Source organism: Pinus tabuliformis, chromosome 4_2, assembly GCF_031772625.1.
Source record: "Pinus tabuliformis cultivar Carrire ecotype Pingquan chromosome 4_2, CPIR1, whole genome shotgun sequence".
Classification (NCBI taxonomy): domain Eukaryota; kingdom Viridiplantae; phylum Streptophyta; class Pinopsida; order Pinales; family Pinaceae; genus Pinus; species Pinus tabuliformis.
This window is the reverse complement of record NC_142304.1, coordinates 1,078,953,520-1,078,977,753: the sequence shown is the minus strand read 5'-3', so window position 1 is coordinate 1,078,977,753 and position 24,234 is coordinate 1,078,953,520. Positions and strand designations below refer to the sequence as shown.

General features: G+C 41.0%; 2 protein-coding genes and 1 long non-coding RNA gene across 3 annotated transcripts; all 3 read left to right on the top strand.

Annotated features, from left to right (window-relative positions):
- The first annotated feature begins 10,322 nt into the window (after positions 1-10,322).
- On the top strand, positions 10,323-13,343 carry LOC149173385 (putative LRR receptor-like serine/threonine-protein kinase At3g47570). The gene is made up of 2 exons (XM_089427923.1): positions 10,323-11,666; positions 11,799-13,343. Exons 1-2 carry the CDS (start codon positions 10,571-10,573, stop codon positions 12,248-12,250), a joined length of 1,548 nt encoding a protein of 515 aa, XP_089284049.1. The 5' UTR covers positions 10,323-10,570; the 3' UTR covers positions 12,251-13,343.
- Positions 13,344-15,070: 1,727 nt separating this feature from the next.
- Positions 15,071-16,373, top strand: LOC149173384 (uncharacterized). Its single transcript, XR_016259678.1, has 3 exons — positions 15,071-15,539; positions 15,788-15,993; positions 16,238-16,373. It is a non-coding gene; the product is annotated as an uncharacterized LOC149173384 (long non-coding RNA).
- A 4,784-nt stretch (positions 16,374-21,157) lies between these two features.
- LOC149173383 (uncharacterized) lies at positions 21,158-22,162 on the top strand. Its single transcript, XM_089426677.1, has one exon. It carries the CDS (start codon positions 21,158-21,160, stop codon positions 22,160-22,162), a length of 1,005 nt encoding a protein of 334 aa, XP_089282803.1.
- Positions 22,163-24,234: the final 2,072 nt, after the last annotated feature.

Here is a 24,234-nt window from a genome sequence, read left to right as displayed (position 1 = left end):
AACTCAATTTTTAAATTAATATTTTATAAAATAATTATTATATTTATTTTTTTTCTAATTTTTTATTTTTATTTTTTAAATAATAATGTATTATTAAAAAATAAAAAATTATATATATTAATATTATATTTTACATTAAGAAAGGTATTTTATAACCAAATATAAGGGTGATTTGTGATTTAATTCATGCTCAAGGTATGATTGATACTGCCTCTTTTAAATAAAAAAATAAATAAAATAAATAAAAAGAGAATATAATTAATATATTAGTTAGTTTTAATTAAAAGTATTATAAAACATCTATAATCTCACTCTTATTGTGTTGCCTTTATTATTAATTATTAATATTTCAACCTGGTTAAGAGGAGACATGATAAAGATATTTCTCTCACACTCAACCATAAATAAAATATTTAGATGTCTATAAAAAATAACATAATCTTATATCAACTTTAAAAAGAGATCAAATAATTAAAAGTAAAAAAAGAAAATTATATCTTTACTTTTTAATATGAGAGGAAGATGTACAATTTTAATATTTTTAAAAATACCTCAATACAAGATATAAATTATTTGAATATTCATATTAATTAAAATTATTTGAATACCCATATTAATTAATTTATTTCAATATCAACTTTATATGTGTGTACCACAATAAAATAATTCAATATCTTAGATAAAATAATATTTCAATGTCAACCCCATATATATATATACACACACTAAAAAATTAAATTCTTATTTCTAGTCTTATTATTTTATATTTTGGTTATTTCTCATGTATATATTTCAATGGGTGGTTGGTGGTGTGTGTATAGAACCAGTATAGATTAATCTCAATCATGGATCTAGCAAGAATTAAGAGGGATATAATCTCTCAATGTGCAAGAAATGGTTTGCACCTCAAAAGATTTGATCCTTCTCGAGACTTGCTAGATTTATGATTGAGATGGATGAAAACTAGTTTATAACAATTTTATATACTCATAAATATTGATTATTATTTTTTTGGTGTTTCCAATTTTCTATTATGAAAGGTGAATATATATATATATATATATGCCTTTCAAAATTAATTAAGTTTTGATGAGCTAAAAGGAACTTAGGAAGGTTAATTTTATGACAATATTTTTAAATTATGATTTATTTTGGGTATATAAAGAACATTTTAAGACAAATTATTTCACATCTTTAATTCTCTTAGTGTCACAAAGATGTCAAATTCTTTTGTGCAAATTGAATCATTGGTGATTTTGGCTAGAATTTGAAGCGGTTTTAGAGGGCTTTGTCATCCATGACATTTATTTTATTCACTTTAGGTACCTAATTATAATTGTTTCTTCAATAGGGTTGAAGACTTATTATACGAGGAGAATAAAATAAGGTGTATTTCTTACAATTTTGAAATTATAAATTATAAAATTATTTTGCATTTGCTTTATCTTTCTCTAAAATTTTATAGTGATACTACGTTCCCAAACTTTACCTCCATATAAGGAAATTGAAATCAGTAAAGTTTTAATGTTTCTTAATCCCAAAGCCAAAATTATGCTAATTTACCATTGTTTTCAATCCCATAATAAACTTTCCACACTCTATTTATCCTTTTCCCAATATTATAGTTTCAATTAAACACATAATGAATACATATAAAATTAATAATAATTTTAACCTAACACATAAATATGCATCTAATACTACAAAATAACCAATATATTATTTAAATATTTAATATTTTTTTTAATAATTTTATTTATTTAAATAACCAATATATTATTTAAATATTTAATATTTTTTTTAATAATTTTATTTATTTAAAAAATTATAATTTTTAAGGATTAATAATAATAATAAAAAAGAAATTTTCACCTTTATTTTAATCTTCAATTTAAAATAATTTAAATTTAAAATTATATTTTTCAATCTAAATTTTAAATATAAATATTTAATAAAACTTTATATATAATACAATGCTTTATATAAAAATTTGAAAAATTCTTAAATATTTATTACAAATAGATAATTATAGTTTTTTTTGTATTTCCAATTTTCTATTTTTCCTTTGCATGTTTATATTAAAATATAACTAACACGTTATTAGTGTTAGAAAAATGTAGAAGAAATATTTGTCGGAAAAATATCTCTAAAACAGGTCTCAACCACTGGTAGCATTAGGGAAAGTAGAAGTGATACCCCCTCGTTTGCTTGTCTTAGTGTTCATTGGATGCTACATGTATGGGTTTTTTTTGAAACGTCAGGTCCTATGAGTGACATCACTTCTTGAAGCTTTGAGCTTTGTTTCTCTACCTATGACTATGTGAGATCCTATGTGTTCCTAAGTTATGACTATTCTTCCTGGTTTCCAACTTTGAGTTGGTAACCTTAGTGGTTGTTCCTAGGATTTCTCGTGGGTAACTGTGAAGTGATAATGACACTTAAGGTAAATGCATAATCACCATTACAACTCCCCTAGACGGTGCCTATCTTCGCGAGGTTACTTGCACCTTGGGTGATTGTTATAATGATGTTACCATAATTATCTCTTATTCCTTCGTTATCTACACTTGGCCCTAATTACCAAGCCAAATACCAGGAGGTCTTATTGATAAAATCTTCACTACCTCAAATTCAGGTCATAACGTCCCTATGATAAGCTTTGAAGGGTAATTAGGATGTTGATTCTTCTTAGGTCTTTTGTAATTGTGTTTTTTCCTATTTATTTAGTTATCGTTAGGTTTCCTGAGTCTTTGATCATAAGACTTTCTCATGAAATAGAGAAGGCTTCCTGAGTCTTGCTACTGAGGTTTCCTAATTACTCATGAAATTTACTAAATCACAAGACTTGAAGCTACTCTATCCATCTGTGGAAAGCAAATAACGATTGAGAACACAAATCATTAACATGCATCGAGATTCATCACATATACACAAAGATTGAACTAGGGGAAAGCAACTGCTCAAAAACCCTTACTATCTATATTGCATTAGTCAAAGAATAGAAAAGAAATGCAATGCTTTCTCAAGCCTTAGCAACCCTTGCACTAGTACAATCTATCTCACTGCCTCATAGACTAACTCAAGCCAATACTTAGCAAATTTCTCAACCTGCGAAGGTCTTATTTCCTTGCGATGTTTGATGAGGAATTATACCCCTGTTAATTAAGGAAATTACTCATTGAGAATCACACAATTCTTTTAGGCCTTTCTTTGACTCCATGCACCACCTATACAACTTGGAAAATTTTACAACTAATAGTACACTACCCTTCAACTCCAATCTCAACTGGGTAACTTGAATTCTCTGCATGCATGAGTTAAGTTAGGCTGATTGATCAATTTAATTAGATGATCACTCAAATTAACTAAAATAGATTGTTACAAATTATCAATCAATCATGTAGCACTGAACTCAAGTGTCTCCAAATCGAATTTACTAAGTTAACTGAGTGACAAGAACCATGTCACCTCATTTAATTACCTCCAAGTATTCTGCTGAAATTGAAATTCGAATGTATCCTAGTTTAATCAAGCAAAATTAAATTAGGATTTTCTTGCTGCATTTTCAACACTCCCTCTCAACAAGAAAGGGATTATCAACCACCCCTATCCTGAACATGTGGAATGTACTGCATGCAACACTTCTCTCTGTTGTTGCTACTACTACAACATTTGCAACTGAGAAGCATCCAAAAAATAAAATGAATAAACTGTGCCTGCAACTGTGTACTAGGAAAACTATGATGTTGTTGACTCTACTACTAAGCCTCCTTCTCTGCTGCCAACACTCCTCTGCACTCCTCAGTAACTAATTGACGCTGATCCTCCTTCTACTGAATATTGTGGGCCCCTGTAACAAGGTAATGATCCATGAGACAAACAAACCTCAATTGACCCTTCCCAAATTTCTGCAACTCTTGGACTTAGAATCTACATCACTCCACGTCACTCTTGGAGGTATAGCTGCATGTGCTCTCTTTGCCCACTTGGCTCAAACTCTCCCCCTGTTGCCTTGTTGGGGCCTAACCCAGGTTCAAAGGTGATTTAGCCAAACAAATCCTAGTACTATTGGCCCTTTTGGCAACAGTTTGTAGAGCGCGGACTGAGGTCTCACCCGAAGTAGTATGGGAGGGTGCTAGAACCAGGTTTCCGCACCCTGGGGATGTCTGATGGATTCCAAGTGGTTCGTGGTTCGACCCTGCACGCAAGTCACTACGCACACTTACCTGTACCTCGCAGCCTGGGATGCTGCCTTCGCGCAGCCTTACTCGGGGGCCGAACAATGTTATTACCCAAGTCCTTACTAGTAATCCTATCAGATTTGATTAACTTAGCTTATTTGTATGCTTTTAGTTATACTTAACAATATTCACAATTCATACAAGTGCGCACAGTGAATAAGCAATATAGTTGCAATTCATATCCAACAGATAATAACCCAAGACAGATACACGTAATTCAAATAAAACTTCTCTTTATTATTCTTTCTCTTTGGTTACAGACTCTATTCTACCCCGCGCACTCAGCTGCAGAGCCTCTTCCTACTACTACGACCCAAGACACACTTAGACACTTGCTTTATGCTTCGCTCTTCCTTTTCCTTTTTCTTCGCTAACTTTTACACTTAGAGCTTCGCTCTATTTATACAATCCCATGGTCCGTGGACCATGGGTAGGCCGACATTACATTCAAAACTTAGGGCGAACAACCCTATGACTCTAACATATAATTCGCGCTCTGCACCCGCAATTCGTGGAGTTTTTACAATAATATTACTCAACACTTGGGTTTTGAGCCCCAAAACATGTTGCGGGGGGATTCCATGCCCAACAGGACCCCAACACAAACATTGTGACTCGCCCTCGAGTCACTTGCTCGGTGTGGAGTCCCTCCAACTGCTCTCAAACGGTACTGATGTCAACAACGCACTCAGCTATTGCTTGTTGAACCTGCTGCATCCATTCTTTTGAGACCTCTTTTTCCGGCGTGCTGCCTTATATCTGCGCATGCATCCCCTGAATGTGCATGATCTTCCCTTCAATATTCACCATGATTGTGAAGGCCTCGTCAATCCATGGTTGAACGCGTGATTTAAGAACTGCTTCCTTATGGCGCACCACGTCCACCTTCTTCTTTAGTGCCTTGGCTTGTTGCATTCTTGCAAACTGCTGAGTAAGGACTACTGTCGATGCAGTCCCCCTAATGATGTCGTACTGTTGCTGAAGTTGGCGTGCCTCTGTCTCCAGTCGCTGGATGTTGGGGCACTCTTGTAACATCCTGAGGACCTCAAGCGCCTGTTCCAACATGTTGGTATAGTTGCACACTATACCTTCAATCTCTTCCAACCCTACTGTAATAGCGTTGGCGCGTTTTTCTTTGATTTCCGGAGGAGTGGAAGGCTACGCCTTCAATTGTAGCTCAGCAATCTGAAGATTTAGGTCTAGCTGAACCTTCGTTGTCTCTTCTCTCGCATCGCAGACTCCACTTACCAAACTGTGGATCCGCACTTCTACCGATAGATTTGCTATGATGGCCAACTCCGGAACGTGTTGGCAAGCGTCATCTACTGTCTGCACGAACTGTTGATTCTGCGACACTAATTCATCGCACTGCAAGCTAAGTTGTTCTATGTTAATTTTTTGCTCGCTAAGAACCTAGATCGCGCGGCTCTCCCTGACCCGCAGTTCTATCGTTATCCCATCCTATAATTGGTACATTGTTTCCTAGGGAAGGGCAGCCAGATTAAGGCCAAGACCTTTCCTCATGCTAATCGACAATCGATTCATTGCATTTGACGATGGTAGAGCTCCCTCCGGCAACACTATTGTGTTTGCCATCCTTGTGCGCAACATCTGCTCTGCTGCTGAAGTTCCTGCTGCGACGTGTGTTGACAAGGTACCTTCCTGAGGGGTCTGTACCTGTAACTCTTGCAGCTGCGCCGTGAGGGCCCCCAACACAGTTTGATGCTCCTGCATGAACTCCTGAAGCACTTCACCTGTGACATCGCGGACCGTCTCGCCGATGTCATGGAGATCACCTTCGGTTAAGGTGATCGAGTCAATGGCCAACCTTGAGGCCTTAACCTTCTTCCTTGGGCCCAATATTTCGGCGATGCATGGGTACTTTAACTGAGTGGACACGGCCCCCAGGTCCGCGCTCCCTTTTGTTGTTTCTGGTTCCTCTGCCTCCTGTCCTGAGGATGTTGCTTGGCCCTTGTCTACCTATGCTATTGTTGCCTCTGCTGCCTTCACTGTTGTTGCTACTTCTACGACTTCCTGCACTGCCTTTTCCTAAGTTGCTGCTTTTTCGTTCTGCCTTTTCTCTGCTAGCTGAGTGACACGCAACTTAGCATCATCTTTTTTCTTCTAGGCTGCCGCCTTCTCGAGTTCTGCCAGCTCCGGAGTGCGCCATTCAGGAGGCCATGTCTCCAAGACAGTAAAAATCGTGTTGTCAGTGGCTACAAATAGTAGCTTCGTCCACTACTTCACTGGAACCTTTCGCGCCATGATATAATGTTGTGCATATCAGCTTTAACTCTACAAAATTGTTCATACTATTGTACACTGTAGGTGATAAGCGCAGCCTCCTATTGATCCACATCCAGATGCTTGCCTCCATGAGCACCCAGAAAATTTTGATGTCGCGAATCCATTTCGCGTCCTTGGTGGCCCAGAGCGAAGCGTACTTTGCGGCCTCTGGTAACTCTCTATCAATGTGGGGGAACTAACTATCCTCCGGCAATTCTCCCGCTACCAGCAATATGGATAAGAGCAACCACGCGTAGTGGAAGGTCTTACCCTGTTCTTGGGCTTTGCGACCGTTTGTCAAAAATTCTTCGCAGAGGAATTTGGCCCAGTTGAACTGAACCCCCTCCATGCACTGCTCAGCCAGTGTGACCACCGACGTCGGTACCTCATCGGTGCAACACTTCCTCATCACTTTGTCGGCCAAGAGTTGGGTTGCTATGTGCACCCCTTTTTCCTTGATGCTGGAGATGACGTAGCCCCTCTTCTTCTTCTCTAACTTATATTCCGCCTTCATGGCTTTTGCGAGAGCCAAATCGCTACCTTTTCCTGCTATAGTCATAGGGTCTGTTCCTTTATAGGGAAGCCAAGAAATCTAGTGAATGAGGTCTGCCGTGATGGGAATAGGCTCCTCCAGCCATAGATACCCATCATGCACCAGGCACAATAGCTGCCTGATGATAAAAATGGTGATAGGCGCACGGTAGAAATGCGGTATCCATAACAAGTGCAGCAACCCGACCTTTTCCACACCGCACAACCATTTTCGCAGCTCTAACGTTATCACTGCCCCCTTGGTGTTCTGCTTCATCAAATTCCTGGTCTCTAGGTGCGGAAACTTCTCGCTGTCAGCAAGGTCCCAGTCTTCAAATTTCATGGTTGGCACACGGCCTAGGTGCGCGCCCTCAAATATAATGCCATTGGGGAGGAGCAGGGTCTGGAGCAAGCTTTTCATTTCGTCCAGGTTCTTCAGCACCTTGGTTTTCCCTTTCCACAGAGGGACATATGCCGACAGTTTTGTTGTAGAGCGCAATGGTTGGATGTCCTCTTCCACGTCTTCTTCTTCTTCTACAACGACAATCAGGGCCTGCAAATATTCCTCATCCTCATCTGTTTCAATCGTGACTACCTTCCCTTTTTCTTCCATTGATAACTTGTTGTGTCGCGGATTCCTTAGGGACATGCGTACTAGTCCCATTGCCTGCTTATCCTTCTTTGGCCTCAGCCTCCGCAGTGATTTGGGGATTTCTGTTACAACCTCAGCGCCTTAGGGAACATCTTGCACCATGGGGGTCTACGCGGCCTCGCCGACTCTTCCTTCCTCAATTCCCAACCCATCCTTAGTGGTCATCTTCATCTCTACACAATGTTTTGTCTCTCGCGAACTCAGGGGCTCTATTATCGCTCGGCTCTCAATACTCTATGCTCTTCTCAACCGCTCAATGCTCAAATGACCAAGTGTTGTCCACTGGCTAGCCCTTTGAGTTTTATAGTACCTTTTGAATTCAAATTCGACCATTCCCCCCATTTCGGGCCATCAATGCTTCCTTGGCAGCAGATTTTCCCAAATCTTGCCCATAACTTTCGCCTTAAATGCCCGTCGCCCACTCCATTTGGCCTCAAGTCAGACATCTCGTCATGAACAGTGACACCAACGGTCACTTTCCAACCAACCCACGCGACAGTGTAGCCCTCCATGCGCGGTCGCGAACCCTGTGACGTCCTGCTCCTGCGCGCATCTCTTATATTGTGTAGCCCCCAGGCAGAATATTTTATAGTCCCACGCTCCCTTTCAACTACCTGGAGTGCTAAGACTATCCTTCCTACGACTAGTTAGGTGGGCGCACCACCCATGTGGGGCTTCATCTCGTCCCCCACCATGGTTCGCAAAGAATCCCCATCTTCCCTTGTAGTGATCGACATCGCACACTCTACGATTTGCACTGCGTTTCCTTGGTCACTATGTTTGGCGAGACGCGGTCTCAGCCATGGTAGCAGACTAACCAATTCACGACGATAGCTTTCCAATTTGTCAGTATGATTATATGTACCTTGCCTTGCCATCCTCGATTTCTCGACGAGAAATGCTTCCTTTATTTCGTTTTCCAGCTTCTTGACCTCTGCGTCCATTAAACCGCTTTTCTCCCTTAGCCGTACCCGGTCTTTTTCAAGTTCGTGAAGTCTAAAGTTTCCCTGTCGTATTTCTTCCTCAAGTCTTATATGTTCTGTTTCACGCACCTGTGTGATTTCTTCGTTCCGGTTGGCATGGACCATCATATCTATGGGTGTTGTTATGCACAGACTCGTCTTCGCATGCTCCACAGGGACTACAACGCCTGCTTCATACTTCAACTTCGGAAGCGCTTGCGTGGTCAGAGTTTTGCACATGGTCCTATAAGCCCATACAAGTGCTGGTACGTGTAGGTCCCAGTTGGTGCATCTCACATGGTGGACCCTATTTAGAGCTTCTCACACCTTGTCAAAGGCTTCCCCGTGTATGATTTTTGGCACGCTAGGTTGTATCATACTTTGCCATTCGCACATTTGTCCTGCCTTCTTTTGCTTGTTGTTCCTATTTCCTATCAATTGATGCACATAGAAGCACATAGAAGCTCTGCTTGGATTCATGTCTGCCATCACATATGATCCATACCAGTCATTGCCCACTTCTTGGAAACCAAATGTTTCCTTCTGCGAGTGGACCGGCGTCAAATGCAGTCGGCGCAGACAGAGAGTGGTTTCCCTCAATGTTTCAGGCATGGGATTACAAGGTACAATCTCTCCTTTTCTCGGCAATCTCTCCTTTCTTAGAATACTCGACCTTAGCAATAACACTTTTCTTGGTCTCATTCCCTATCAATTGGGAAATTTGTTTCGCTTAAAGGATCTTTACCTGTCTCAGAATCACCTCTACGGTTCTATTCCGCCTACTCTCAGTAGGTGCCATCGCTTACAGATGTTCTCTATAAAAGGTAACAATCTCACAGGTACAATCCCCGCCTGGTTGGGAAACATATCCTCTTTGGAGGAAATAACTCTGGGTTACAACAACCTTCACGGGAGTATTCCATCCGAATTGGGCATGCTGAGCCAGCTTAAAATTATAGGACTTGGGATTAACAATCTCAGAGGACAAATTCCATCTCCCTTGTCTAACTGCACCAGTCTTCAACTATTGAGTATTGACGTTAACCAGTTTACTGGTAACATTCCCGCCGAGCTGTGTACCAAGACCACCCAATTGATGGTACTCCTTTTGGGAAGTAATCAGTTGAGTGGCAGCATTCCTGCTTCCCTCTTCAATTGTACCAACCTTCAATATTTCGACGTACCGTATAACCAGCTCATCGGAGTAGTGCCCATGGAGTTCGGTAAACTGACGCAGCTCAAATTGCTTAACTTAGGCGATAATAACCTGGTTAGCAGCAGCACTGCGAGCTTCCCCATTCTTACTGCTCTTACTAACTGTTCCAATTTAGAAAAGTTATATTTATTTGGTAATGGCTTCAAGGGGCGTTTGCCCTTTTCTATAGGTCATCTCTCTACTAAATTATCCTACCTAAACTTGGAATCGAATGAATTAATGGGAGAAATACCTCCGCAGATTGGAAACTTAACTAGTTTAACTGAGCTTATTTTAGACACCAATAATTTTACAGGGCCTTTACCTTTTGCACTTAATACTCTTCAAAATTTGCAAGTGTTAGATATGGGAGGCAACAATTTACAAGGAAACATCCCTTTCAATATTGGGCAACTCAAAAGTTTAGGGTATTTAGTTCTCTCGAAATAATTTTGATGGCAAAATCCCTGATTCTATTGCCAACCTCCAACAGTTAAGATATATATATCTTTCTTATAATCAGTTATCAGGTAATATACCTCCAAATCTAGGGAAATGTGTGAACTTATTACTGCTAGACCTATCATTCAACAGGCTCACTGGGAAAATACCTCCAGAAGTTGCAGGGCTTAAAAATTTAGCTTTGTATTTCAACCTTTCAAACAATTTATTTAATGGACCTGTGCCTTTAGGACTAAGCAAGATGACTATGCTTCAAGCTATAGATATTTCTGCAAATCAATTAACTGGCTACATTCCAAGTGCACTCCAAAGCTGCAAAGAACTAGAGTACCTCAATCTTTCCAGAAATGCACTCGGAGGTCCAATTCCAATTACACTCAATGAACTTCAAAGTCTTGAGGACATGGATTTATCCTACAACAATCTATCAGGTGGAATACCCTTGTCATTGGAAAAGCTCAAAATGCTCGTTCATTGTAATTTTTCTTTCAACAAGTTGTCAGGAGAAGTCCCTAAAGCAGGAATTTTCAAAAAGCTTGGTGCCATGGCTTTCATGGGAAATCCTGACCTCTGTGGACCTTGGGTAAGTCTGCCACCATGCTATGCTCACAAACATCAAAATATTTGGCATACAAAAAGAGTTATCATACCTATGGTTATTGCAGCAGTGATTGTTGTATCGTGTTTGTTTTTGGGAATCTTGCGGATTCAAAATCGCAAGAAACATACTCATACAGAGGTCGAGACATCCTTCACTATGGGCCATCGAAGAATTTCATATGGAGAGATCATGACTGCAACAAATCAATTTAGTGATGCCAACTTGCTAGGAGTTGGTAGTTTTGGAAAAGTGTACAAAGGGGTTCTAAATGATGGCACAATTGTTGCTATCAAGCTTCTCAATTTGGAAAATGAGGGGGCCAACAAGAGTTTTGACAAGGAATGCAAAGTTTTGGGTAAAGTTAGGCACCGGAATTTGATTAGAATCATAACATGTTATTCAAACCTTCAAATGAAAGCTTTGATATTTCCATTAATGCAAAATGGAAGCTTAGAGAAGTGGTTATATCCTAATGGCCAAGAAGAAAGTAATTTGAGCTTGTTTCAAAGGTTGAATATAGCAATAGATATTGCACAAGGAATGGCATATCTCCATCACCATTGTTTTGTGCAAGTGCTCCATTGTGATCTAAAACCTAGCAATGTGCTTCTCGATGAAGATATGACAGCGCGTTTAACAGATTTTGGTATTGCTAGTAAATGTTTTGCAAATTCGAAGGATGCAGAGATCACTTCAACACATGCACTCAAAGGGTCAATAGGCTACATTCCTCCAGGTATTATGTGAAACAGATATCATGTCAAACAAATTTTAGATATTTTATAGCATACTAAGCAATGTTTGCAATTTCCTATTTTTATTAAAATATGTATATTGTAAATCTTCTAATGAGAATGTCTCAATGCAGAATATGGATTGGGTGGTCGTGCAACGACAAAAGGTGATGTTTATAGCTACGGAATAGTGTTATTGGAGATGTTGACTAGAAAGAAGCCCACACACAACATCTTTGTGGAAGGAATGAACTTACATAAATGGGTGGATAGTGGGTTTCTTAATGGAATAAAAGACGTGGTCGATGGGAGTCTATTGAGGAGGACAACCATGAGCACTATAGGAGACAAGGAGCTCAATTGCCTCAACCAACTCATAAAGGTGGGTTTGCTATGCACAACAGAATCTCCTGAAGGACGGCCTAGTATGATGGACATTGTGGGTACATTGCAAAGCATCAAAGAGACTTTTTTGGGAGCTACAAAGATTCCAAAGTTCCAATCAGAAATATCACATTTAATGGGTAGTACAAGTACTACTCATAACAACATTGGTGAAGGCCAAAGTTCTTCTAGTTTATTGTAAGGGAGTAGTGGTTTTATAATTGAATCATGAAATAATTTGATCCAATGGTTGTATAATTGAACCATGAAATAATTTAATCCATTGTTAGTTGTTTCACTAAACCATGATGTAATTTGAATCTTTTGACATTAGTTCCATCTAATTCAAGTCTTATTCTTCTCTTATTCCCTATACAACATATTTGTAGTTGTATTCCCCTTCTCCTCTATGTGACATATCTACTGTAACTTGTTGGATGCACCAACGTGAAGAATAAAGTTACATTGAAATATGTCATAAATGGCGCCTTTCAAATGTTTCTACAACTATAAAGTCCCCCTATCTTCATTTTAGAAAATTTTTATGTATATCAATCTTATTGTTCAATATTCATTTACATCTATAATAAAATGCAATGCAATTTAGTTTTATTTGTGTTGTTCCGGGTAGATAAATATACCAAGGGCTTTCTATTTGTTTTAAAAAAGCAGCCACAAGCATTCATGAAACATGAACATGTTGACAAAAATGAAGCTTACACTTTTTTTTTTAATGTTCCTCCTTTACGCCAGCACTATGAAGCCACAGTTGTATGAGAAGATCAATCTGTAACAGACAAGGTTCTACCTTATTACCAGAACAGTTGGGAATTAGGTTGGACACCTAATTTTCATCAGAGGTAGCTGTAGGGTGAAATCTGTAGCATGATTATTATAAGTAGTTCAAGTTTTGGACTTGAATTATGTCTTAGAATATTATTGTAGCATCGGTTTTAAATAGGCCTGTTATCTCTGACTGGTCATGAAGGTAACTTTTGTGATTTTCAACAGAAGATATGGTCTACAACAAGATACTATGGATTTTAGATGGATTTGGGGGTTTATAGAGAACATTCTGGTCTGTTTGTTTATCAGCACGAACTCTTACAGACATGAACACTGAATAATCCATTTCAGAAATATTCATTTGTTAATATGGAACAAAAGCGCTGAGAATATACAAAGGTGAATCAGATTTCTGTTTGTTTATATACATAGATCGGACGCCAATAATGTGCCCTTCATTAGGAGTATTGTATTCGACAATTGGGAGATATGTCTTTTTCCAGAAGAGACCATTGGGAGATATGTCATGACATGAATTTCCAGTGTTTCACTAAGCCTAATCTTGTCTCGACTTTGACACTTGGACTCACTAGTCTCCACACAATATCCCTGTACCTAGACAAACATAATTGGAATACTTTTGAGAAGTGATTTTAGCATGATTTGAGAAGTGATTGTCACTACTGTTGGAAAGTTTGCAGGAAACTTTGATCTTCAGTTTGCAGGAAACTATGCAAATTGTGTGCCGAGCTTGGAGATATTTTCCCATTACATGCACGAGTCCTTCAAAAATTCAAATTTCTACCAGTGTATGATCGAACAAAACATCTACCCTTCCAAGTTGCCATTTTCAACTTGCAGTACTCTGCACCAATATTCACAATCTGACAGTCCTCTCCAATGAATGTTTTTTCTTACTAATTTTATGACAATTCCTGTACAATACCAGCTGGGAAAGTGAGTGGAAACAAGAGATTTGAACCGGAGAGGATCGAACGAAATCACTTCGTAGCCACTTGAATTTAAAACCTGCATGGTGAAGTCCATAGTCATAAATCACTTCATGCCCACTTGAGGTAACCACTTGAAATCACTTCGTACACACTTGCATTTAAAACCAGGATGGTGAATGGTGAAGTACTCACTTTTAAATAATGGAGTCTGTAGTCATAAATAATTTACGCGGAATAATTATAATACAAAGACTTTGAAAGGAATATTGATCCTCCATCTACTTTTACAGATAAGACTCGGTCATTGACGAGGCAACGCCTAACTCTAAGGACAGTATTGGGAGACGGGTTCTGATATCGGCTTTGGCTGTCAACCCGTGTGCATCATTTCTCCTGCTAACGGATTCCGTTTCACCATGGCTTATGTCGATGGCACATGATCCACTATGCGCATGATAGATACCAGAAATTGCGTTGACAGTATGCCATGCGTTTGGAGGTTATGGCATGGAGCATACATGAGGTTGTGCGCCGGCGAATAAAATTCAAATTTGAAATGGCGTTGCCAGCGATGGAAGACGTATGGTCGAATGCGCGGATCGAGTTAGAAGGGAGACTCCATCAGATAAACTCACAGATGTAAGCAAAATTTATTATGCTAGTTTGCTTGGAAAGCTAAGTGGTACGGGATCGATGAAATAGAGCACAATTTCTTCGGTTAATCCTCTGTTAAGACCAACCCCCTCCCCAAAAGGGTGGTCTGATCTGAAAATGGATTTCGGAAATAAGGCCGCAGGTGATGAAAATGGATTGGAGAGACAAGGGATTAGGCCAAGAAATTGAACAAGCCCTCTGCTGCCGATTGAACAGAGAGTGGTGATATGAGGTTTTGTGGAAAATGGATCGTAGAGATAAGGGCTTCAGCCAAGAAATTGAATAAGCCCTCTGTTGCCGATTGAGCAGCGAGTGCTGATATGAGGGTTTTTTTTTGGGTTAGAAATGTAGTTATTTTCTTTATAAATTAGTACTGCTCTGTATTTGCCGGGATGAAAATTATACACCAATCGCTTCTGCTTAGTTTTCGAACAAAGTTCTTTAACTACCTTACTCATCCGATGGGGTCGCAACATCTCTGAAATTTGGGTATAAATTCATTTAATGAACTTGACAGCTTGTATTTCGTATCGTTGATTTTCTACTGATAGCTAGACCCTCGTCGCTGATTCTGTGCCCGTGTTCATATTATTATTTCTTGTCAATTAAAGCTTTGGCCAAAGGATTTCGGTATCGGTTGCGAGGCAAAACAAATCATGCTCCTGCCGAGAAATTCAATGATCAAGACTTCAGTGACACCATGTTTTGTTTTCCCTCCGCAATTGATACTCACAAGTCCTGCCGAGGAGCACCAGCAAGGATTCATTGGCACGACGCTGAGGCATAGCAGAGCACCGCGTCGTGTTTTCTCCATTTTCATTCAATACATTTTATATTTTCCCCGTTTCCATTTTTTTCCTATTTGTTGAGCGATATAGGTAGTGTTTTAACTTGTATAGCTGCACAGAGCATGAAAGCCGCACCAAGGTAGGTATTATGGGAGATCGTGAAGCAGAACAACTCTTTCCTCGTAAAGCCGAACAGCTACAGGAGCACCAAGATCTTTTCTTCTGCCGCCGAACAGCTACAGGAGCACCAAGATCCAGTTCAGCGAAGACACCTATAATCTCTGCAACTTGCATTCATTCAAGTTTTCAGGTATGGCTTCTCTTTTCCCCTTCTGTTGAAGTTTGTTGGTATATTTTGAACTGCTTATTTGCATATTATAGTCAGTTTTTTTTTGAAGTCCCAACAGAGACAAGAAGAAAGCATGTAGATGCATTGAAATGTAGATTACAGAAGAAAGCATGTAGATGCATTGAAATGTAGATTGCAGAATCTAAGGGAAGAACTGCGTGACTTGGACCTTGATTCTCCATAAGCTTATAAGTTTATTTTCCGTGCAGGAATTTATATTTAGCTGCAAATTTTCAATAAAATGCAAAATTGTGCAAATTTATATTTTGAACTGCATATTTGCATATTACCGTCAGTTTTTTTTGAAGTCCCACCAGAGACAAGAAGAAAGCATGTAAATGCATTGAAATGGAGATTACAGACTCCAAGGGAAGAACTGCGTGACTTGGACCTTGATTCTCCATAAGCTTATAAGGTTATTTTCCGTGAAGGAATTTATATTTAGCTGCAAATTTTCAATAAAATGCAAAATTCTTCCAATTTTTGTTCATAAAGGTGCTTGTTATGACCTATAAAGCTGAATACAGGTATAGATAACTCTGGCAATGTTGCGGTTTTCCTCTGCTATATGTGTTTTAGGGATCGATTCCATTAACTCACGATTTGATCTTTGGCTGGCTAACCATATAACGCTCTTCTTCCTCCTTGTTCTTAGGCAGGCTAGCCATTTGTCTGTTTCTTCCTCCTGTCTGAAAGAAGTACTAGTTCCTAACATGCTATAGGACAAGTAATGGGAAAGTTCCGAAGATGAAAAGCAAGGAACCTTTGAGGTAAATTACCTTTCCTTTAATCCACCTTACATACAAACCAAATGCATGCTATAGGACAAGTAATGGGAAAGTTCCGAAGATGAAAAGCAAGGAACCTTTGAGGTAAATTACCTTTCCTTTAATCCACCTTACATACAAACCAAATGCTTCGTTTGGGGACACTGGAAGTCCAGAGAAGTTGATTGCTTCATTGGGTTTCTCTGTAACTGGGAACAACTATGACACGTGTTTGTTGAAAGCAATGTGCAAGAGTATGTAGAAAATTATTTCCCAGAGATTTGTGGGAATTACCGTGGTGATTCCTTTGTCTCAAAGTTCAAAATAAATTACTTTCGTTGTAACATTTCGAAAAAACATTTGCATGGTCTCAAAGTTTGAAATAAACTTCTTTCATTATAACATTTCAAAAAAAAGCATTTGCTCTGCATCATTCAATGCCATACATATGATATTCAAAAGTTTTATATTCTGGTTTTGCTTTTCACAAATAATCAGTGTTCCACGGGGACTCGCCCCCCGGGGTCTATTTTCCTCGCTCCCCCGCGCTCCGGGGACTTGGGGACGAGTAGGGGACGTTTCCCCACGCTCTCAAAATGGAGGAAACTCGGGGGACGTGCCAGAGAAACCTTTCCCTTCCTTGAGGGGACGTTTCCCCACGCTCCCAAAAAAAAGGCCTTGTTTATAGTTTATGATTTAATAGATCTAAAGTGGTACAAAGCTACTCATGTTCTGTATGGAGATAACTTCTTGTGCTGTCTTTTGGTTTCAACAAGCGTTAGGGAGATAACTGGAGTGACAGGAAAAGAATATGAGACATTCAATTTGTGTTTTTAATTTGCATGACATTTGACATACAAACTATGGAAGCAACACCTATGTCATGTGGGAAATAATTGGGTGGACTATAGACTAACATGCGTTTACTGCAAGAATGACAAAATACTACGGGCAACAAGAAATCTCAGGAACTGTTGTTATATATGAATTTATATAGTTACAAAATTTACACAGAGCATAGTGGCTCAGCTTGAATTCTCAGGTCTGAAAATTATTTTCACCCCTAAAATACACTGCTAGTTTGAAGTTTGAATTGCATGGCATTGCTCTAATAAGGTAGACAAATTATCCATGCCATCGTTGGTCACCCAAGTTGGTTCGCAGATGGTCATCCTGCAGTCAATGTCATTTGATAGTAAACTGTCAGAAACTCTTTCATGTGATCTTCTCATCTCTCCTGGAACTAAAACTCTTCTTTCAGCATATGGTGTACTGTCTATACTATATTAATATAACAAACTTTCTAGCTGTTGGATCCAATACAGCTGGAAAACCCATTGTAGTTGCCCCTTCCACTGCCAATGCAATGTTCCTGATCTGTTCATTTACCTTTTCACAGAATTTAGTGGCTACCTTATCAAGCTGAAGCTCTCCCTCTGTCTGACCAAAATCTAAATTAAAATTTGACCAAGCTGAATTAGAATTTTAAATTTATTATTTTATATGATATTATAAATTTGGATAATGTCAAATGATATTCATATCAATGATCATGCTTTGCACCCCGGATGCGGGTGCCACGAATGCAAAAAACGAGGAGACATATGACAAGCATGTGTTGCCTCAGGCGTGAGGACATTCCCCGCTGTCAGTTCGCCGCCATGGGATATATGGCAAGGCTCATTGCAAGTCGGCATTCATTGCCGCATTCAAGTTTCTGGGCGGATAGCAGAGAGTAGTTATGGCGCTCAAGGAACGAGATTTGGTTGCAGGGCCTAGAAAAGGCGATGAGGGGAGCCAGCACAAGATGCTTCTTGCTTGGCGCTCGACATTCTTCGCTCAGACGCTTGTATGGTCTCCGGCCCTCCGTGTTTACTGGTTACCTGGGACTGAAAGGCCTCTGTGTGTATTCAGCCTCTGTTTCATCTCAAGCCTCCCACTTGCCTCTCCGCCAATTCCGCCTTCCCTCCCCAATCTGCTCTTTAGCCTCTGTGCTCCGACAACAATGGTCCGGCCTCGCGAACGATTGCTCAGCAGATGAGGCACTTCTCGAGGAAGCTCATCCCGGAGACCAGCTGAGGATTCTCAGCCCAGATGTTGTCGCTGCCCCTGTCATAGCCCTCTTGCAGCTCGTCCTATCCAACCCAGGCAATTCATGGACTCCTATAGCTCTGACCCGAACTCAATTCCTTCGCCGGCATTTGGCTCAGCCATTTTTTCTTTCAACAGTTCGATGGTTAGGCCTCGTATCAATGCCCATGTCTCAGTTCTATTTCTGGAGGAGGAACAACTTGTCAATTTTGAGGACCGTGATCAGGGGATGCACCAGGGCGAAATGCCAGAATTGGTCCAGGCCTCGTCGGGGAAGGAAGCGAATTTGGTCCACGCCTCATCTGGGAAGGCAGTGGACCAGGCCCCCAGCCTTCCTCAGGCCCAGGAAGCATCTTCGTCCAAGCAGGTCGACATCAACTCTGACCCCCGCCCTTCTGAGGAGGAATTTGGTGGATTCGGATGGACACCGATCGTCGAAGAGGAACCGGAGGAGTAGCAGGTCTCCCGCGCAGCTTCACCAGCCTCAGCGACTCTCAGGTTTTGACTCGGCGTTCGGTTTATATTATCAGTTTTTAATGCCTGTTAGTGTCAAGTTTTTTGAAGCCTCTGTGTGGGATAATGCTGTTGATATTGTGCTGCCCCTGCGTGGGCTTTCTAGACTAATAGGGATAATATTAATGGAAGAACAAGGAACCCCGGCATGGAAGGTCGTAACTAGTATGGGCACCTCTGCGAAGGTAGCCATTTTTTATCTCAAACATACCAGAGTGCCAAGATCAGGCCTCTGAGGATGCATCTCTGTGACTGTAATGTATTTTTGTTCTGTATATAATAGATTAGTATTTTAACGAGAAAAAAAAAATGATCATGCTTTGCAGCTTTTCAATTCAAACCAAATTGTCATAATGGACTCAATAATAAATTATATTTTATGAATTATCACCACAATTGCGCTCTGATGCGATTCAACAGCAACCGATTCAAAACCCTAGCCGCCGCTGAAGGGACCTGCCATTGTCGCCGCAGGTTCTACCACTGAAGGCCAATCATGGCACAAGCTGCAGGAGGGGAGAGCTCCGCCTCCCCTCCAATGGACACGCCCTCATCTGACAAGACGCAGAAGACTGCGACTCTGAACCCTGCAGGCACAGATCCAGAACCTGAGAAGGAAAAGCAAAGGGCGAATGAGGAAAAGTTGCATTCAGCTCAGAATGAAGAGGACAACACAGGCAATGATATGCACACCAATGCTGCGTCATCTCAGACAAAAGTGACCTCAGCCACATGTATTCCAAAAACCACAGAACGGATCAAGGTCAAGCTGCCAAGCCACCGCATCAATGCGGAGATCCAATTCATGCAGGATCATGCACTTATCGGAAAGTTCTTGGGATTCTGGCCCACAGAAAAAGCCTTACAAGGATGGATAGCCTCTAAATGGAAGCCCAAAGGACAAGTAACCCTGTAGCTTGGTCCAAAGGGCTTCTTTACAGCCATCTTTCACTGTATAGAGGACAAAATGAGGATATTCGAAGGCGGCCCATACTTCTTTAACTCTTCAGGCTTGTATCTAACGGAATGGAAGCCCAGATTCAACCCTGATAAAGAAGACTTCAGTTGGGCCCCTGTTTGGATAAGAATGTATTCCCTTCCCGTGGAATATTGGAAAGAAGAAACGCTGGCAGACATTGGCAACAAACTTGGGACCTTCATCAAAGTTGCAACCGAAACAAAGACTCGCAAATACACCTCATATGCTAGGATCTGTGTCCAGATGCACCTAACCAAGGCCCTAGCAGACTCGGTAAGTCTCTTTCACGATGACTTTGAATGGATACAACCTTTAGATTATGAGCATATCCCTTTCCGCTGTCGAAAATGCCATGAGCATGGCCACCTCTTCCGAGACTGTCCTTTAAATGCACAGTCCAAGGCTTCATCTAATGATTCTAATAAGGACTCAGATGGTTTCACCAAAATCCCCACCCGCCACAGGCACACCAAGAAAAACCAAGCAGCTTCGGATCAAGCCTTTAAAGCGAACCCCCAGAACCGCTTCTCTGTTCTAGCCTCGCATGATAAGCAAGATAGTCCCAACTCTGATTCCCTGGATCAGCCTCTCCCTCCCTCACCGTCCCTCATCCGCTCCAACCCCTTGTTTTCCTCAGACCCAGCCTCTTCCAACGCTGCTCCTTCACCCTCCATAGAGAAAACCAAATCTGTTTTAGATCTCGGTCCCTTATTCCCATCTAAGGGGAAAACCATGCTGAACGAAAAACAACAAGCATCAGATATGGATCTCGACGCAGCTCTAGCCCTAAGTCTTCATGAAGATACAGAGGAGGAGGACCACAACCCTCCAATTGTTATGGAGGAAGACCCGGAAGACGTAGACCTAGAAGAGCTTGACATCTCCAAACTTGAGACAGCATGCAAGCAAAAAGAGTACAACTCAATCCCCCCCTGGCAAATAGACAGACTTGAAGGAGTCCTAACTAAGGTGCAGCACCATAAAAGCCTGGGAATACAAGGAGGCAGTCACTGGGATGGAAAAAAGATCCTCAAAGAAACAAAGAAAAGGGGCAGAAAAACAGACCTTCAGAGAACAATAATAGTAGGGGAGTTACTTGTGGATTCGGGGCGATTTCCCAAGTTGACCAAGTTCTACAAACCCAAATCTCAGTTTACATGAAGCTCATTTCATGGAATGTAAGAGGACTCAACAGTCCCTCTAAACATAGAATGATCAAAAACCTGATAATGCAAGAAAAACCAGCAATAGTTTTTCTTCAAGAAACAAAAAGCAGCAGCACAACGATAGACAGACTTAGCAATAAAATATGGGCAGGAAGCAGTTCAATATCAGTAGATTCCTCAGGGGCCTCCGGTGGTCTTGCCATTCTATGGAACCCGCAGATTGTTTTACTTGATAATTTTCATGCCACTCTTCATCTTATTCAAGCTACCTTCCACCTCATTGGAACCAATATCCATGGGCACCTCACCAATGTATACTTTCCGCAGACAATTCAGCAAAAATTGGATCTCCTGGACACGATCTCCACCCTCAATGAAAACAGACACTTTCCCTTATGGATTGGAGGAGGCGACTTCAATATAATAAAATCCATGGAAGAAAAACAAGGGGGCAGAATCAGGCTCGATAGTGATAGCAGCGGCTTCAAGCAATTCTTACAAAACAATCAGCTCATGGACATTCCTACCTCCAATGGAATATTCACCTGGTCCAACAAGCGCCGAGGAGCTCACCACATTGCCTCAAGGCTAGATCGATTCTTAATTTCAGACAACGCGATCCACCTTGGAGGGGATTTTAACGCCTCCATTATTCCCCAAGGAGGCTCAGATCACTGGCCAATTTTGCTCCAATGGTCCAGACCAGGCAACTGCTGCAATAGACCCTTTCGATTCGAAGCCTTTTGGCTCACAAACACTAATTTCAAGGCCGTGGTCAATAATGCCTGGACATCTTACACCCCGCCAGAGGGAGCTAAGATGTATCAGTTTCAACAAAAGCTGAAAAATTTGAAACAAGTTCTCAAAGTATGGAACCGCACACATTTTGGCAACATACAGGAGAGCAGACAAAAACTGGAGCAGAAAATGAAAGCACTACAACAAATATTCATTCTGGAAGGCCGCACAGAAGAACAAATTCAACAGGAGCAGATCCTCTGGAATCAAATTGAAGAACGTCAAAAACAAGAGGAAATTCTATGGCGGCAAAAATCCAATATCAGCTAGCTTAAAGATGGAGAGAAAAATACAAAATTTTTCCACAAAACTACCATACAAAGGCGTATGCACAATAACATTACCTTCGTCAACAATCAACAGGGTGAAAGAATTGAGGCTCATGAAGACATGGAAAAAGAATTCACAGGATACTTCAAGGACATTCTAAAGGAACCTGACGGCAACCGGGATGAGGCAATTAGAGCCATCACGCAGCATATTCCAAAAATTATAAATGAGGATCACAACAATAAATTGCTCCAGCCCACATCATTAAAGGAAGTTGAAGAAGCCATGGCTCAGCTTAAAGACGGCAAGGCACCAGGGCCTGACGGATTTACAGCCAATTTCTTTCATGAATTTTGGGAACTCATCAAAGCTGAAGTATGGGACCTAGTGGAGGAATCCTGAAGCATGCACTGGGTCCTCCCGGCCCTCAACTCAACCTTCATAGCCTTGGTACCCAAAGAAGCAGCATCAAACAAACCAGAGAAGTACAGACCAATAGCGCTATGCAATGTGATTTACAAACTCATTTCAAAGGTCATTGCAAACCGACTCAAACCGCTCCTTCCCCTGCTCATCTCTCCAGAACAGACGGGTTACGTAGAAGGCCGACAAATCATGGATGGAATAATTCTATCAAACGAAGTAATACATTCATTAAAGCTTCTCAAAAAACCAGGTATGCTTCTAAAACTAGACCTTTCTAAAGCCTTCGATAAGCTTAGCTGGAATTACATTCATAAAATGCTCTTGGCTTTTGGCTTTAATGCAACCTGGACCAGATGGATCATGAACCTAATCACATCTCCCAGTTTCTCTGTCTTACTGAATGGCTCTCCCTCATCTCCTTTTCATCCCTCGCGTGGCATCAGGCAAGGGGATCCACTTTCACCTTTTCTCTTCGTTCTAATGGCCGAAGGGCTCAGCAGGCTCCTCAAATCTGCAGTTTCCTCCCAAGCTCTCAAAGGCATCTCTCTCCATGGACGCACTCCTCAGACACATCAGCAATTCGTTGATGATACTATGCTTTTCGGGCACCCTTCCTCAAAAGAAGCCTCTGTTTTCAAATCTCTACTCTCCCTCTTCTCTGACGCCTCTGGCACTTCCATTAACGCTGCAAAATCTCAACTCTTTTTCTTCAATACCCCCCCCACCACGCAAAGGAACATTGCTAGAATTCTGGGATTCACAATATCCCACCTGCCCTCTAAATACCTGGGAGCTCCCCTTTCAGACTCAGCAATCAAGCATGCGTCCTGGAGGTCGCTCCTGGATAAACTTGAATCAAAGCTCTCATCCTGGACTTTCCGGGCTTTAAATATGGCAGGCAGACTAGTCCTAATCAAATCAGTATTACAAGCAATGCCACTCTATCTTTTCTCCATCCTGGCAGCTCCAAAATGGGTATTGAAAGCCATACGCAATCTCCAACGCAACTTCCTCTGGGGCTCCACTGGCCTGAATCGGAAATGGGCTCTAGTCAACTGGACAGAGGTTTGTAAAACCAAATCAGAAGGAGGATTAGGACTTCGGGATCCGCTTCAAAGCAACAACACAATGGGAGCTCGAATTTGGTGGAACTGGGTCTCCAAGCCAAACACTCCATGGGCTCAATTATGGCAAGCAAAATACGCCAAAGGCAGCCAATGGAGTGATCTCATAAGAATCAACCCTACAGCGCAAGGATCACTCATCTGGAATAATGCAAAAACTCAAAGCAGCTTCATACAAGAACACAACTTCTGGGAAATTCACTCAGGCAAAGCAGCTAGATTCTGGGAAGACTCATGGCAACAACTCCCTAAACTTGCAAATCTGTTTCACAAACCTCTTTGGCAAGCTCATATGAAGCAAGAGAGCATCACACAGGTTCACCAATTCTGGCAGCAATCTACACATCATGACTTTCAGACATGGAAACCAGCGCGACTCTGGCAAATAGACTGGCAGGGAGAACTGTACACCGATATTGATCAGGAACTCACAAACAGGAAAATCCGCCACTCCAACCAGCAGGATAAACTCAGATGGGGCTACACAACCAAAGGAACATTTACCACAAAAGAAGCCCATCA